The sequence below is a fragment of the Cherax quadricarinatus genome, chromosome 75 (genome assembly GCF_038502225.1).
Source record: "Cherax quadricarinatus isolate ZL_2023a chromosome 75, ASM3850222v1, whole genome shotgun sequence".
Lineage (NCBI taxonomy): Eukaryota > Metazoa > Arthropoda > Malacostraca > Decapoda > Parastacidae > Cherax > Cherax quadricarinatus.
This window is the reverse complement of record NC_091366.1, coordinates 269,835-286,238: the sequence shown is the minus strand read 5'-3', so window position 1 is coordinate 286,238 and position 16,404 is coordinate 269,835. Positions and strand designations below refer to the sequence as shown.

Sequence of the window (16,404 nt, the reverse complement as noted above, 5' to 3'; positions counted from 1 at the left end):
TACACATATGTTGTTAAGTATGATTTTTGTACTTATGTGTACCTGTACCTAAATAAACTTAAAACAATTATGATCCTGTGGTTCTTCACTAGTGACTAAACCATGAATTTAATTTTCTTTTATCGCTGCCTTCATTTTGCCCACTAACAGAAAATTAGAAATCAGTTTTCCCCAAGTTATTCCTAATTTGATGTTTCGAGGGACATCTCAAATCTATGTGTCTTTGGAAAGACAGTGATAGTGTGAATGACGATGAAAGGACCCCAATGGAAATAAGTCACTCTGTCTGACTTTTTTGGGTTATCCCAGGTTCTCTACACATATGCTGCTATGTATGATAATCTATGTAACTGTATTTGTGTATACCTGAATAAACTTACTTTGGGAGGGTCACCCTACCTCAGTGGGAGATGGCCAATGTATTAAAAAAATATTACATTTAATTTTATATATTATAATAATGTAATCTCTATATCTTAATTTTTTACAATTTTCCAAAGTTTAGTACAGTAGTCTATTAGGAATTGTGGTAATATTATTTAAAATGAATATAAAGTAACCCACTCCCAATGGAAATAAGTCACTCTTGACTTTTTTGGGTTATCCCAGGTTCTGTACACATATGCTGCTATGTATGATAATTCTATGCAAGTGTATTTGTGTATACCAGAATAAACTTACTAATAATATTACAGTGTACACACTGTAATATACAGTTTTTTTCAGGGAAAGAATTCAATTAGTAAGCAATTAAAACTGTGTTCATATCACTTTAACTCAGACACCTGCAGCTGCTTGACCACTTAAGTGAGGTTAAGTGAAGTCACTGCAGGCTAGCACATAATCCTGGGCTTAATATGCAGATTCATCTTCTCAGTTTTTGTTCTGAAATCATTTGTGGGTCACATAAATCTTTGTTTATTCTGGCCCATATAGTCTCATGCTGTTGGAGTGTATACATAAGTACATTTATGAACAGATTTGGAGAAACCGGCTAGCTGGACTTGAGTCCCAGAGGTGGGAGGTGCAGTGCCTGCATTCTGAAGGAGGGGTGGTGAGAGGTGCAGTGCCTGCATTCTGAAGGAGGGGTGGAGGTGAGAGGTGCAGTGCCTGCATTCTGAAGGAGGGGTGGAGGTGAGAGGTGCAGTGCCTGCATTCTGAAGGAGGGGTGGAGGTGAGAGGTGCAGTGCCTGCATTCTGAAGGAGGGGTGGAGGTGAGAGGTGCAGTGTTTGCACCCTGAAGGAGGGGTGGAGGTGAGAGGTGCAGTGTTTGCACCCTGAAGGAGGGGTGGAGGTGAGAGGTGCAGTGCCTGCATTCTGAAGGAGGGGTGGAGGTGAGAGGTGCAGTGCCTGCATTCTGAAGGAGGGGTGGAGGTGAGAGGTGCAGTGTTTGCACCCTGAAGGAGGGGTGGAGGTGAGAGGTGCAGTGCCTGCATTCTGAAGGAGGGGTGGAGGTGAGAGGTGCAGTGCCTGCATTCTGAAGGAGGGGTGGAGGTGAGAGGTGCAGTGTTTGCACCCTGAAGGAGGGGTGGAGGTGAGAGGTGCAGTGTTTGCACCCTGAAGGAGGGGTGGAGGTGAGAGGTGCAGTGCCTGCATTCTGAAGGAGGGGTGGAGGTGAGAGGTGCAGTGTTTGCACCCTGAAGGAGGGGTGGAGGTGAGAGGTGCAGTGTTTGCACCCTGAAGGAGGGGTGGAGGTGAGAGGTGCAGTGCCTGCATTCTGAAGGAGGGGTGGAGGTGAGAGGTGCAGTGTTTGCACCCTGAAGGAGGGGTGGAGGTGAGAGGTGCAGTGTTTGCACCCTGAAGGAGGGGTGGAGGTGAGAGGTGCAGTGCCTGCATTCTGAAGGAGGGGTGGAGGTGAGAGGTGCAGTGCCTGCATTCTGAAGGAGGGGTGGAGGTGAGAGGTGCAGTGCCTGCATTCTGAAGGAGGGGTGGAGGTGAGAGGTGCAGTGTTTGCACCCTGAAGGAGGGGTGGAGGTGAGAGGTGCAGTGTTTGCACCCTGAAGGAGGGGTGGAGGTGAGAGGTGCAGTACTTGTACCCTGAAGGATGGGTGGAGGTGGGAGGTGCAGTGCTTTCACTCTGAAGGAGGGGTGAGGATATCTGCAGTTTTGAACTATATAATTGGTACCCCTCAGATCACCCTACTTTGGAGGGAAATGGCCAGTGTGATAAAAAAAAATCTTAGTTTATATTCCACCGTGCTCATGATCACCAGTCAGCATAATAGTGAAAATTAGTCATTAGTTAAAAATAAATAAAATATTTGTATCTGAGGGTAGATTTTAGCCCTAAAGGTTCTTTCCCTCTCCGAGTAACTGCCGGTATTTCCCAGCTGTGTAATGAAATTTAAGATGTCGAGTTTTGTTCAAAATTTTGTGGGATATAAACGGGAGACACTGTATTTGACTGCAAATATTTACCAGTATTACAAATCTGAACACCTTACTTGATGTGATCCAGGCTTGTTTCCCCACCTTTCCAGACATCCTGATTATGACTGTCTCCTAGCGCCCTGATCTTGGCTGTCTCCTAGCGTCCTGATCCTGGCTGTCTCCTAGCCTCCTGATCCTGGCTGTCTCCTAGCCACCTGATCTTGGCTGTCTCCTAGTCTCCTGATCCTGGCTGTTTCCTCGCCTCCTGATCCTGGCTGTCTCCTAGCCTCCTGATCGTGGCTGTCTCCTAGCCTCCTGATCGTGGCTTGTTTCCTAGCCTCCTGATCGTGGCTGTCTACTAGCCTCCTGATCGTGGCTGTCTCCTAAGCTCCTGATCCTGGCTGTCTCATAGTCTCCTGATCCTGGCTGTCTCCTAAGCTCCTGATCCTGGCTGTCTCCTAGCCTCCTGATTGTGGCTGTCTCCTAGCCTCCTGATCGTGGCTGTCTCCTAAGCTCCTGATCCTGGCTGTCTCCTAGCCTCCTGATCCTGGCTCTCCTAGCCTCCTGATCCTGGCTGTTTCCTAGCCTCCTGATCCTGGCTGTCTCCTAACCTCCTGATCATGACCTTTTTTTTTTTCTCACTCATACCTTAAACTAATATTTTGTCTCCAAATTATGGGTTGTGAGATTTCCAGCCATGGTACTGTGATTATTTTTCTACTGCTGTACATATACATACTTTTTATTTGGGATATTTTTACACAAGAGTACATTATTATTATAATCAAGGGGGAAGCGCTAAACCCGGAGGATTATACAGCGCCTGGGGGGGGGATGTGGAAGGCATTCAGGCTTAATTCGGAGAATTGGAGCACAGATCCAATTTCCTAAATCAAGAGCCCCTTGCCAACATCAAGGAACCTTCCTTTAGGGGACACAAGAGTACAGCCTCTCCTCACTTAGCGATGTACTCGTTTACTGACAACTCGCACTTACGACAGGCTCTCTGACCAGTATGCATACCTAAATAATGTATATTAAAAGCTGATTTCCTCTATTCTGTTTATTACAATATACAGTACACTACTGTATAAACATTTAAAAATATACCAGAAATGTTATAAATGGTGCAAAGGTGACATTAAAACAATATCAAAGATGGTTGACACAAACCCACGAATTGTGCTCTTTGCTTAGCGGTGAATTCGTTTACCGACGTGGACTTAAGAACGAAACTGTCATTAAGTGAGGAGAGGCTGTATAGTACTTAGATGATTTGAATAGGAAACATTACTATAAATTGGTATACTACTGATTATAAAAGCAGTGATGGATAGCTTTTATTTTCCAGGAGAGGATACGTCATGATTGGATGTTTAAATTAGTTGGATCTGAAGTGTTTGAAATAGGCGATACAAAATGTGTCATCAAAATCGAACCTATTGGCGGTTTTTCCTATGAATACTCCCTTGAGGTATGTTTATTATCTACAGATTTTCTCTTTGTAAGTGAGCTGGTAGCTGAGTGTATAAGATTATCTAAGGATTTCCATAGAGCTGACAATAATAATACTATTACCAGTAATAATAATTTTATTTAAAGTCATCATACTTTATATAGATTTATCTTTGAGGCTTTTGATATTATGAGAATGACCTAGGGGCTACAAAGAGTTTAAGCCAGCCCTGCCAATTGTGTAATTACGATTGTGTGAGTAATTTTTTTTATTTAACATGCAGGCAGGGTGACCCAGAAGAAACACTCACCATCATTCACTCCATCACTGTCTTGTCAGAAGTGTACCAATTCTACAGTTCAGATGCCTCTCCAAACTGCAGATATCCCCACCCCTCCTTCAGAGTGCAGGCATTGTACTTCCCACCTCCAGGACTCCAGTCTAGTTAACTAGTTTCCCCAGAATCCTTTCACATAAAGTTACCTTTCTCACATTCCAACAGCACGTCAAGTCCCAAAAGCCATTTGCTTCCGTTCACTCCTATCTAACACACTCACACACGCCTGTTGGATGTTCAAGCTCCTTGCACATAAAACCTCTTAGGGCAGCTCCTACCCCGCCATCCCTCCATTACAGTTTTATATACCCTCCAAGTGTCATCCTATTTTGCTCCATCCTCTCTGAATGTTCAAACCACCTCAACAAACCCTCCTCAGCCTTCTGGATTATACTTTTTGTAACCCCACACCTCCTAATCTCCAAGCTATGAATTGTCTGTATAATATTTATGCCACACATTTTCCTCAGACACTACATCTCCACTGCCTCCAGCCGCCTCCTCGCTGCAACATTCACAAACCATACTTGACCTCCATATAAGAGTGTTGAGTGTTGATACCACTATTCACTCATACATTCTCCATTTTACCTCCATGGATAGTGTTGTGTCCACAGATGCCTCAATGTACCACCCATCTTTTTCTCCCTCATAAGTTCTATGGTTCACCTCTTCTACCATATAGTATCCATCTGCTGACAAATTCACTCCCAGATATCTGAATACAGTCACTTCCTCCATACCCCCTCCTTCCAATCTGATTTCCAATCTTTCATTACCTAAATTGTTTGTTACCCTCATCACCTTGCTCTTTCCTATGTTCACTTTTAATTTCCTTCTTTTACATACCCTCCCAAATTCATCCACCAACCTTTGCTGTTTCTCTTCAGAATCTCTTAAAAGCACAATGTCATTGGCATAAAGCAACTGTGATAACTTCCATTTTCTATTAGATTCTGCATATTTTAATCCCCCACCTCTTCCTGACACCCTAACACAATGTTTTAGCTATGTTGACAGGCAAGGTTACTTTGGATCTTAAAATAATCTGACCTGACTTTATTATATAAAGTGGAGGTGCAAGCTTTATTTATAAGCTATAGTGCCTATTGTTAATTTCCTTCAGTGTGTCCCTACAGGTACATAAAAAACTATCAGTTATGCCACTTAAGAATGTACTAATTAAAGCATAATATTTATTAAAGGCATTTGCCATTCCACCTTATGTATGTGAATAATGTCCCATATATATATATTGACACGTTGAAATTCATAAAAGCATAAGCTATTGTTAAAGTGCATCAATAATACTTTTGATAGTGCATCAATAATACTTTTGATAGTGCATCAATAATACTTTTGCATTAGATTCAAGTTAAACATTATAAACATGAATATAACAACTGATTATGTCATCAGTCATCTGTGATATAACACTTAAAATTCTAGGCATAAATCCACTGTGTAAATTGTACTTTTAACTCTTTTATTTTCAATCTTTACTACAATATAACTGTAAACTGAGAGTAGTGCTATATTAGGCATACAGTAGAGTACAGTATATTTTTTCTATTCTTTTTTAACATTCTGATTTAATGGACACTTGAGCAATCCCTCATTAGCCCATCATATTGAAGGTGTACTTATTCATGCTTACAGGAACATAGGTATAGTGGCTGGTGGACTTGTTACTAGTGAACATATTAAATATAAATGAAACTTTGTGAGGGACTTAATACAATTTTAATTGGGGTTATTACTTGGCAGGTAAATGGTAAAAGCTACAAAAAATTTACGGAGAATCAGAGTAAAATACTAAAGACGTGGTTCTTCCCGCTAGACGGCTCCTACGTGCGTGTGGTGCTTGAGAAAGGCACACTCGATGTTTGGGTCAATGGCAGAAAGTTAGATACTGCAGTAAGTATAATAAATAATTCACTTCTGTCAGTGTCATGTCTGAGGGCAATGTGTGGTGTGAATATAATGCAGAGAATTCGTAGTTTGGAAGTTAGGAGGAGGTGCGGGATTACCAAAACTGTTGTCTAGAGGGCTGAGGAAGGGTTGTTGAGGTGGTTCGGACATGTAGAGAGAATGGAGCGAAACAGAGTGACTTCAAGAGTGTATCAGTCTGTAGTGGAAGGAAGGTGGGGTAGGGGTTGGCCTAGGAAAGGTTGGAGGGAGGGGGTAAAGGAGGTTTTGTGTGCGAGGGGCTTGGACTTCCAGCAGGCATGCGTGAGCGTGTTTGATAGGAGTGAATGGAGACAAATGGTTTTTAATACTTGACGTGCTGTTGGAGTGTGAGCAAAGTAACATTTATGAAGGGGTTCAGGGAAACCGGCAGGCCAGACTTGAGTCCTGGAGATGGGAAGTACAGTGCCTGCACTCTGAAGGACGGGTGTTAATGTTGCAGTTTAAAAACTGTAGTGCAAAGCATCCTTCTGGCAAGACAGTGATGGAGTGAATGATGGTGAAAGTTTTTCTTTTTCAGGCCACCCTGCCTTGGTGGGAATCGGCCAGTGTGATAAAAAAAAAAAACTTCTGTCAGTATTCTCTTCAGTGGGAGCGCTGTGGTAAAAGGCTTTTGATTCAAGCAATTTTGACTACCTTCTTATTCCTTGGATCAAACCTGTTTACCTCCACTTTCATTCTCCATGTGTTGTATGACTCATGGGTTTAGCACTTCCTCTCTCGAGTGATAATACGTAGTAATAATCAACGTTTTAATCGCAAGGGACAGAGCATGTGTTATGTAATGAAATAATGAAATTTATGATAATAATTTGGGATAATATTTGTAAGTGTCTGCTCTTTTAATATTATTATTCTTATTATTACAATCATAACTAAGTGCTGAACCCACAAGGGTGATACAGATACTCTTTTGAAAAATTTGCAAATGCTTGCACACTAAGCCATAAATACAATAACAATGATGAAGAAGAAATGCTGAAGTTTATGTTTAAGAGTGACAGTATGATCATCAGGCTCATAAACTCTAGATAAGAGATGAGCTTTTAACTGAGACTCGAAAACATGAACAATTCCCTGATTCATAAGAGACGTGTGAGGCTCGGTCAGGCTAAAAGGATCTGTGGAAATTTAAGGTTGCTGTAAAAGGTACAAGAATACCAGCAAGATATTTGGGTTCATTAAACTCAATAAATCTTAATGAACTGAGTTTAAATTCCATTTTTGCAAGGTTTTTTCTGGTAAGAGTAAACCATATTTTCTGCAATTTTTGAAGTTACAAATTTTAATGTTTTTAATTTTATCATGGGGGAGCGCTAAACCCATAGGATTATACAGTGCATGTGGGGGAGAATGGAAGGTATTTAGGTTTAATTCAGGGAACTGGAGCACAGATCCAATTTCCTAGATCAATAGCCCCTTGCCAGCATCAAGGAATCTCCCTCGAGGGGTTTTGAAGCTACAATACGTACATCTAAATGAAAGATAAATTTCATATTTTGACATTCGTAGGGGTCATAAAGCACTCCTGGGGAATGCTCAGCCTGCATCCGGGGAGGGGGGTCATAGCACCCGGGGGCAATGGTCAGCCTGCAGCCAGGGAGGTCACACAGCACCCAGGGAGAATGGTCAGCCTGTGTCCAGGGAGGGTCATACAGCACCCAAGGGGAATGGTTAACCTGGGGCTGGGGGGGTCATACAGCACCTGGGAGAAATGGTCAGCTTTTGGCTGGGAGGGTCACACAGCACAGGGAGGAATTGCCTGCTTGTGGCCTGGGGGGTCATACTGCACCCGGGGGGAATGGTCAGCCTGAGGCCGGGGGGGGGGTCACATAGCACCCGGGGGGAATGGTTAGCCTGAGGCCGGGATGGGGGTCATACAGCACCCGGGGGAATGGTCAGCCTGCAGTCTGGGGGGGTCATACAGTACCTGGGAAAATGATCAGCCTGCGGCTGGAGGGTCATACAGCACCTGGGGGGAATGGTCAGCCTGCAGGGGTTATACAGCACCCGGGGGAATGGTCAGCCTATAGCCAGGGAGGATGGGGTCATACAGCACCCAGGGGGAATGGTCAGTCTGCAGCCAGGGGAAGGGGCAGTCATACAGCACCCGGGGAAATGGTCCGCCTGCGGCTGGGGGGGCGGTCATACAGTACCCAGGGGGAGTGGTCAGCCTGTGGTAAAGGCAGGAGTATTCAAGGGAGTCACGTGATGCAAACTGACAAAAGAGGCCCATGTAGGGGTGGCACATACTATATCCTACACAAGAATTGTACCATTGACAGTTTATTCCAAGGACAGGGATCAAAAACCCCTCACTGGCAACAAGGAACCTTAATTTAGGGATTTTGAGCAGGCTACTGTTTTTTGTGTTGTATGGCTAAGCTAGGAACTGTTTTGTTTGATATGATGTTCCATAATTGGTTAATGTTAATTGGGTTAAAAGTCTATTGTAGGGTTATTAAGGCTAGATGTTGCCCATTCATCACTATGTCAAAAAATACATTAATACCTAAAACAAAGGTTACCGAGACATGAGACACTCTGGTGGGGGGAGGTGATTGTGCGTGTCCCTCCACTCTGAAAAAATGTTTAAGAAACCAGCAAGTTGATTTTATTATTATAATAAAAAACAAGTGCTAAACCTACAAGGGTCATACAGTGCAGCAGGGTAGGGAAGGATACAGGGGTACAAGAAGTTGATAAATAAGACACTTGTACAACATTTCCAGAATAGAGATACCCAAATGTTGCACAAGTGTCTTGTCCCTTCATTATTGGCCATAAATATTTTTAAATGTCTTTTATTTGTCTTTTCATTATAATGTTCTTATTTTTTATAGGGTGAATTTGTGGATGATGGCACCGAGACACACTTTGACCTATGTGGTCATCCATCTTACATCAAGGCAGTGAGTAGTGGGAACCGCAGAGAAGGCATCATTCACTCCCTTGTTGTAGACAACACAGAGATTGCAGAGTCATTGGAGTGATGGAAGTTACATTCAAAATATAGTAATGTTAAAAACACTTGAGCTGGAGACAGGATGATCTTCATGGCTGATTGACTGTTATCATCTGTTGAAAACAGGAGTTACTGTCCTGTACAGAAAGAATAATAAGGCACAATATTGTGACTGGAACAATGCATAAATAACCTGCACACAGATGTTTTGGTCTGACTTGGACCATTGACTTGTCACACACTATATGTGGGTTATTTGTGTTCTGTACTGTACCTTCAATTACAGCACTTGCCATATAGGCTCACTTTCTAGTCTTAGATGAAAATTATCAAAAAAACAAAAACACCATATATAGTAATGAATATTAACCAATTAACTGGAGGCTGTGCCTGTGGAGGTAGAATCTTTAAACATTGCCAGAATATATGCTGTACTGTCACATCATATAAAATGACAAAGATGTGCAACCAAAAAAAAAATCAATGTTAAAGATAGAATTTGATATCAAGTGAGCAGGTGTTTGTCATTCTTTGAACAGGAAGAGCCTCCAGATGATACATGCCATATTTCTTCATGCATTTAAATTTACATTTTGAAAGGTATTGTTTGTTCAAATTGGTTCCTCGTCTGAATAATATATTCTCTAGAAGATATGCAGCTATTGATACTGTACTGAGCAATATGTGCATTTGTTGATCTATACCCTAACTGGGTGTGCAGATAAGGCTTTCATAGGTTAAATTGGCCCTTGTGGGTTTAGCATTTAGTTTTCATTATAATAATAATAATAGGCTAGATTATCATTGCTGACAACTGCATGAATTCATAGGTAGAAATGACAGATAATACCCTAACAAATCTGTGTTTACACAAGTTCACCATTACTATTAATTACAAAATAAGCATTAAACCCCTCATGGGTCCTGCAGTGTGATGTGTAAGGGTAGTTGTTAGTGGTGTTGGGGGTTAGTACAAGTGGAAAATTAATGTCAGAATTGCTGCAATACGTTAGTTTCTATATAAGACACATGCAGCACCAGCATAACTTTATTGATGAGATATTTGTCAACATAGCAGACCTTTCAAATTTCAGAGGCGATTTTTTTAATACTGAAAACAGTGGATAGGTAATTTTAACCTTTACCTATCAATTTTAAGTCTTGTTACAGAGGATATCTTCTATAACTTTATTATAAACCTCTGACCTAACTTTTCAGCACGACCAACTTCCATTTATAGGTCCTGCCCACTTATCTTTAATTACTTCACCTCTTCTCTAGCTCCAGTATACACACCTACCAAGGTTAAGGGACTGAATACCTTATATCAAAATTATCTCTCCACTTCCATTTCCAGTAGTATAAAAGCTGCCTCTGCATTAGATTGAAAAAGCCTGCTGCCCAGGTGAAATATCTTGACAATTAGATATCCAGGTGTTCCAGATGCATCTTATTTATCAAACATTGGTATTGTATACCATTAATGCAAGGTCAGATTTTGTTAAAAAGTCAAAGATTGAGTCTACAGTATGTTGGTGAGGTTGGCAATTGTGCCATGTCATCACAGAAATCGAAAACCACACGAGTTCACCCATTAAAGAGTATCCATACGTCATGAGATTATCAGTTTAAATGGCAACAGCAATTTAATTTAGGCTTAGTTTACTCCAGTAATTTTAGTAGTGAAATCAAACGCTACACTGTCATTATAACCTAAGTAGCCATTGGTGGGAGATTCATCTGTAAATATGTACTTGCATTTGTGGTCACAGTGGGTTCCATGCTAACCTCCCTATGATGTATAAATATACCTAATTGGACAAATCTTATTGTAGCCAGCTGGCCCAGTGGCTTACGCACTGGCCTGGAGTTTTACAACTCTCTCACCGAGGGTTCAAACCCCGCCCATTCCGTGGTTTGTTTGCAATCTCATTATTATGATTCTGTGAGTCATTCCTTGTGTTCTAATTATTACACAAATGAACAGGCCGTTTTATGATTTATGGGTCAATTTACGTGTTTCTGTGATGCTAGTGTTGACTACTTGAATTATATAGTTACTGATTAGTGCTGGTGCAACCTGAATAGTAAATATTGTACTGTATTCTTATCAGAAAAGTGTCTGTTCAGTTTTATATACATATTTGGCATATTTCTTGACTTTTATTTCAAGCATTATGACTATTATTCATTTCAACATTTCTCACATCAGAATACAGTACATCCTATGTATGTCTATAAACAATTTTACTATTGACTGTTAAGTTTGTATAGTCAATTTTTTTTTAGTTTGTACACAAGGCTGACAAATTGCAAAGTACAATAATTAATTTGGTAGCTTAACAATAATGTCCATATAAGTGCTTAACTCTAAGGACATAAGACACTATGTGGGAAAGATACAATAATGTTAAAAGTGAGTGAAGGGGTAAGAGACAGTGCAAGAGTAATATTTCAATCAAAATTGGTGCAACAGGTTAGTTTCTGTTAGAGTTGAGGAGGTTAGGTTGGGTAAAGTTTGTCAGGAAACAGGACAAATGTTTCCTGACGTGGGTCTTAAGTCATATGCTGACCCACAGCTGGAGCTTTTGGTCATCTGACAGAGGCCTTCCACTGACTTACCAGTCCACCACTCTAAAACTTACAGTTTTGATTATAACTGAGGAGAGTGCATCAAAGGCAAGACTTTTAGCAAAGAGATGATAACTGAACAGCAGTATAAAGCTCTGTAAAATACACTTGAACTGAATTGTGAAATTAACATAAGATATTGTACATGCATTTTCTATTTTAATTAAACTTATTTCCAAGAGAAAGGCTCGTAAACTTGTCGCTACAATACTTGTAAAAAATGTGCAGGTTAATTGTTTTCAGAACTATTGTTCTAGTGTTTATGTTTTAAACATAGTTTAATGTATTTTATATAAATATGTGTAATATTTTGTTTGCAAGTGCTATGTATTTTGAATAAAAAGTATATGCAACATTTGTTGTTTTTGTAAGACCCATAAAAACCCATTTTTGTACAATGCCACAAGTAAAGCTATGTTGCTGCAGCTGTGATGAGGCTACATACTATATACCATAATGCAAATATTTTCCTCAGCTGCCCAGGGTTCCTACCAGTATCACTGACTCCCTCACTAGTTCTCACCAGTAAGCCAGACAAATGCCTAATAATATAGCTGTGTCACAACACTACACAACTTTGGAATGTAAGTCTCTCTGTAACAATGTTAACTTTTTACCATCCTGGCCATCTGCCACCAAGGTAGGATAACCCAAAATGAGAAACACATTTGCCATAATTCATTTGATGATTATTTGACAGAAGTGTGCAGACATCACAATTCAAGTGACCATCTGAACTCTAACATCCCACCCTTCCTTTTATTATTATTATACTCAAAAAGAAACGCTAAACATCCGTTCTTCAGAAAACAAACATTGCACTTCCCACCTCCAGGACTCTAGCTCATCTAAACAGTTTCCCCAAATTCTTCCCATTATTGTTATATTCACAAGAGGAGGGTAGGGGAGCACTAAACCCATAGTGACTGGGAGACTGGGAGGCAATCTGATTCAGTTCAAGGAAACCGAGGATAGATCCGATTACTTGAAACAGGAGCACTTCACCAGCATTAAGGCACCTCCTTTAAGAAAAGGTCCCTTCACATATGTTGCAATATTATCATCATTATGGGGAGTGTTAAACCAATAGGGATTATACAGTGGCTGTGGGGAGGTGGGGCAGAAGGCATTCAGGATTAATTCAGAGAACTGGAACACAGATCAAATTCCCTAGATCAAGAGCCCCTAACTAACATGAAGGAACTTCCCTTGAGGGGCACACATGTTGCATTACTGACACTCCAGCAGCACATCCACTCTTAACCCTTTCAGGGTTCGTCCCGTAGATCTACGTCTTTACGTTCAGGGTCCAAACCGTAGATCTACGTCATGAGCTCAGCTCACTCTGATAAACTGTGAGTGGCACATTTGGGCCTAGATATGAGAGAATACATGTATGTGGTATGTGTGCACCACATAAAACAAATCCTGCAGCACTCTGTGTATAATGAGAGAAAAAAAACTGAGACCATGATTTTCGATTGAAACAGCGACTTTGCAGTGTTTTTTCGTATGTTTTTATAGTTGTATTTGCGATTTCTTGGTCTCATTTGATAGAATGGAAGACATATTACTGAAATAGAGATGATTTTGATTGGTTTTAGCACTGGAAATGGCTTGCAACTGAGCTCAAAGTAGCGGAAATGTTAAATTTTTGCCGATGTTCAGGAGTAAACAAACGACCTCACACATCTAATACACGCCAGCTGGTGGGTCTAATATACATTCACAAATATGGTGATGATATTTATACAATTATTACAATATTGCATAACAGTAAATCTTCTATTTTTTGGTGTGAATAAACATTCATTATGTGAATAAAAAATCAAAATGGAATTTATTTGTAAAGCCTCAAAACGTAACTAATGAACAGAGGAAATGTTAGTTTAGTGCCAGGAATACCTACATTGTTTATTCTGGACCTTATTTTGAAATTGGAATATTTTGAACTTTGTGTTAAATTGGCCAAACTACCAACTTCCGATCACTTTATTTTGTAGTTGAAACAGTTGACTGGGCGATTTATTGTGCTCAATCGATAGAATAGAAGTAATACTAGTAAAATAGATAAGAATTTGGTCAACTGGAATAATGTAATTGGCCTAAAATGGGAGTCAAAGTCGGCAAAATCGCTGATTCGTAAATATCGCTGACACATCAAAATTCGCGAGAGCATAATTTCGTCAATTTTCTATCAAATTTCATACTTTTTGTTTTATTACCTTCATAAAAAGATTCTCTACCATTTCATAAGAAAAAATAACAAATTTTTTTTTTGAAAATTTTTGGACACTGGGGCACCACTTCAGATTTTGGCCTTGGATCCTGAAGGGGTTAAATACGCTGTCATGACCCCAAAATTAAGTCACATCAGTGTTGCAATTTAAAAAAATATACAAGATTTTTTTTTTCAACAAATCGGCTGTTTCCCACAGAGGCAGGGTGACCCAAAAAGAAAGAAAAAAAAACTTTCATCATCATTCAGCATTTTCACCATCCCTCATACATAATCACTGTCTTTGCAGAGGTGCTCAAATACGACAATTTAGAAGTCCCTCCAAACTGACAATATCCCAACCCCCCTCCTTTAAAGTGCATGCATTGTACTTCCCATTTCCAGGACTCAGGTCCGGCTAACTGGTTTTCCTGAATCCCTTCACAAAACATTACCCTGCTCACACTCCAACAGCTCATCAAGAATTTTATCTTCTAAAATAATAGTCTTTCTAAAGATAATGACATCAAAAATGTAAATTTTTGTAATTAAGCATGTGAAACTGAACTTCTGACTTTGCCCACTTTGAGACCTATTTGAAGCCTATTATGTCTGGAAAATTTCCAAAAGTCATTGCATATTTTATATGTACTCTGATAATTATACTTATGTGTATCTATACCTAAATATACTTACACACCGTGCTGGCATGCAGGTACACATTAAAATCACTAAGAGTGATTTTAATGTGTCCAACTGTCCTAATTCCTGGCTATTTTGCTTGTATGGTTTCTATTCTATTGATGCAGCGCTGTATAGCCCTTGTGGTTTAGCGCTTCTTTTTGATGATAATAATACACGTAATCTATTCTATTGATTTAGCACAAGAAACTGCCTATTCAATTATCAGAACTCCCATATAAATTACACATAAGCCCTCTGAAAAATACTTTTAGTAACTCCACACCTCCTAATTTCAACACTATTAATATCCTGCAACTCACCCACTGGTGAGTTTAGATCAATGTTGATCAGTAATTGTGCGTGTTCACTAAAAAAACCATACCCCGGTCGGGATTGAACCCGTGGTCAGAGAGTCTCAAAACTCCAGACCGTCGCGTTAGCCACTAGACCAGCTAGCCACAATAAGATTCGTCCAACTAGGTATATTTCTACACCATAGGAAGGTTAGCATAGGCACCACTGTGACCACAAATGCAAGTTTTTACAGACGAATCTCCAGCTAGCGTGGCCGTGACGAACTCTAGCTCAAGTCCCCTCACTGCCGTCAACATGACTCACGAAATCGTAATGACACGATTGCAAACAAACCATACCCCGGCCGGGATTGAACCCGAGGTCAGAGAGTCTCAAAACTCCAGACCGTCGCGTTAGCACTAGTCCAGCTAGTTGACGGCAGTGAGGGGACTTGAGCTAGAGTTCGTCACGGCCACGCTAGCTGGAGATTCGTCTGTAAAAAACTTGCATTTGTGGTCACAGTGGTGCCTATGCTAACCTTCCTATGGTGTAGAAATATACCTAGTTGGACGAATCTTATTGTGGCTAGCTGGTCTAGTGGCTAACGCGACGGTCTGGAGTTTTGAGACTCTATGACCGCGGGTTCAATCCCGGCCGGGGTATGGTTTGTTTGCAATCGTGTCATTACGATTTCGTGAGTCGTGTTCACTAAAGTTCTTACTTACAATACTTATCATGGTTCCATCATTAAACTACTATGATACTCCCATTATTTCAAAGTTATAAACAGATTACTAGTTTTTGAACTGTAATTTTGGCACACCTCTGGCAAAACAGGGATGGAGTGAGTGATGATGACAATGTTTCGTCTTTTTCATGTCACTCCGCCTCAGTGGGGAAATGGCCAACATGTTAAAAAATTAATACAGTATAACAAGTCAAATATCTGCACATCTGCTTTTAATCAAATAAACAATCTACCTTTTGAATTTGCACAAATTAAACATTAACCCTTAAACTGTCCAAACAGATTTACGTCCACATGCGTAGTGCTCCAAAAGTAGATCTACGTTTTTTTTACATATTTTCAAATATGACAAAAAAAAAAAAGTAGATCAAAGTTTTTTTTACACGTTTTCAAATGTAAAAAAAAAAAAAATCTATGTTTTTTACATACTTTCAAATGTCGAAAAAACGTAGATCTACATTTAGACAGTTTAAGGGTTAAATCCCACTGAAATATTGTACAGTAAAAATACACTCTTTTGGTACACATGTCTAACAAACATTAACTACTCCAGGGCTTACAAAATATCTAAAATTTACATAAAAAGTTATTAAATTTTATAACATACTTGAACTAAGCTTGTGGGTGAATCTCCTATCACAACAGTAAGGTGTTAAGGTATCTGAATACTCACATTCACATTGTATTCCAAGACAGTATAAAGACTATGATAAGTCTAAGCTGTCTCCCTTCC

The 16,404-nt window shown here is 40.1% G+C and overlaps 1 protein-coding gene across 2 annotated transcripts in view; it reads left to right on the top strand.

Annotated features, from left to right (window-relative positions):
* LOC128691861 (uncharacterized) overlaps positions 1 to 11,616 on the top strand; it is a 76,142-nt gene extending 64,526 nt beyond the window's left edge. The window contains exons 6-8 of one of the 2 annotated variants that reach the window (XM_070100856.1): positions 3,722 to 3,844; positions 5,931 to 6,080; positions 8,975 to 11,616. In XM_070100856.1, the coding sequence (XP_069956957.1) occupies positions 3,722 to 3,844; positions 5,931 to 6,080; positions 8,975 to 9,124 (423 nt within the window). In that variant the 3' untranslated portion in view covers positions 9,125 to 11,616. The remainder of the gene's footprint in view (positions 1 to 3,721; positions 3,845 to 5,930; positions 6,081 to 8,974) is intronic. The other variant, XM_070100858.1, reaches the window with a different exon arrangement.
* The last annotated feature ends 4,788 nt before the right edge of the window (positions 11,617 to 16,404 follow it).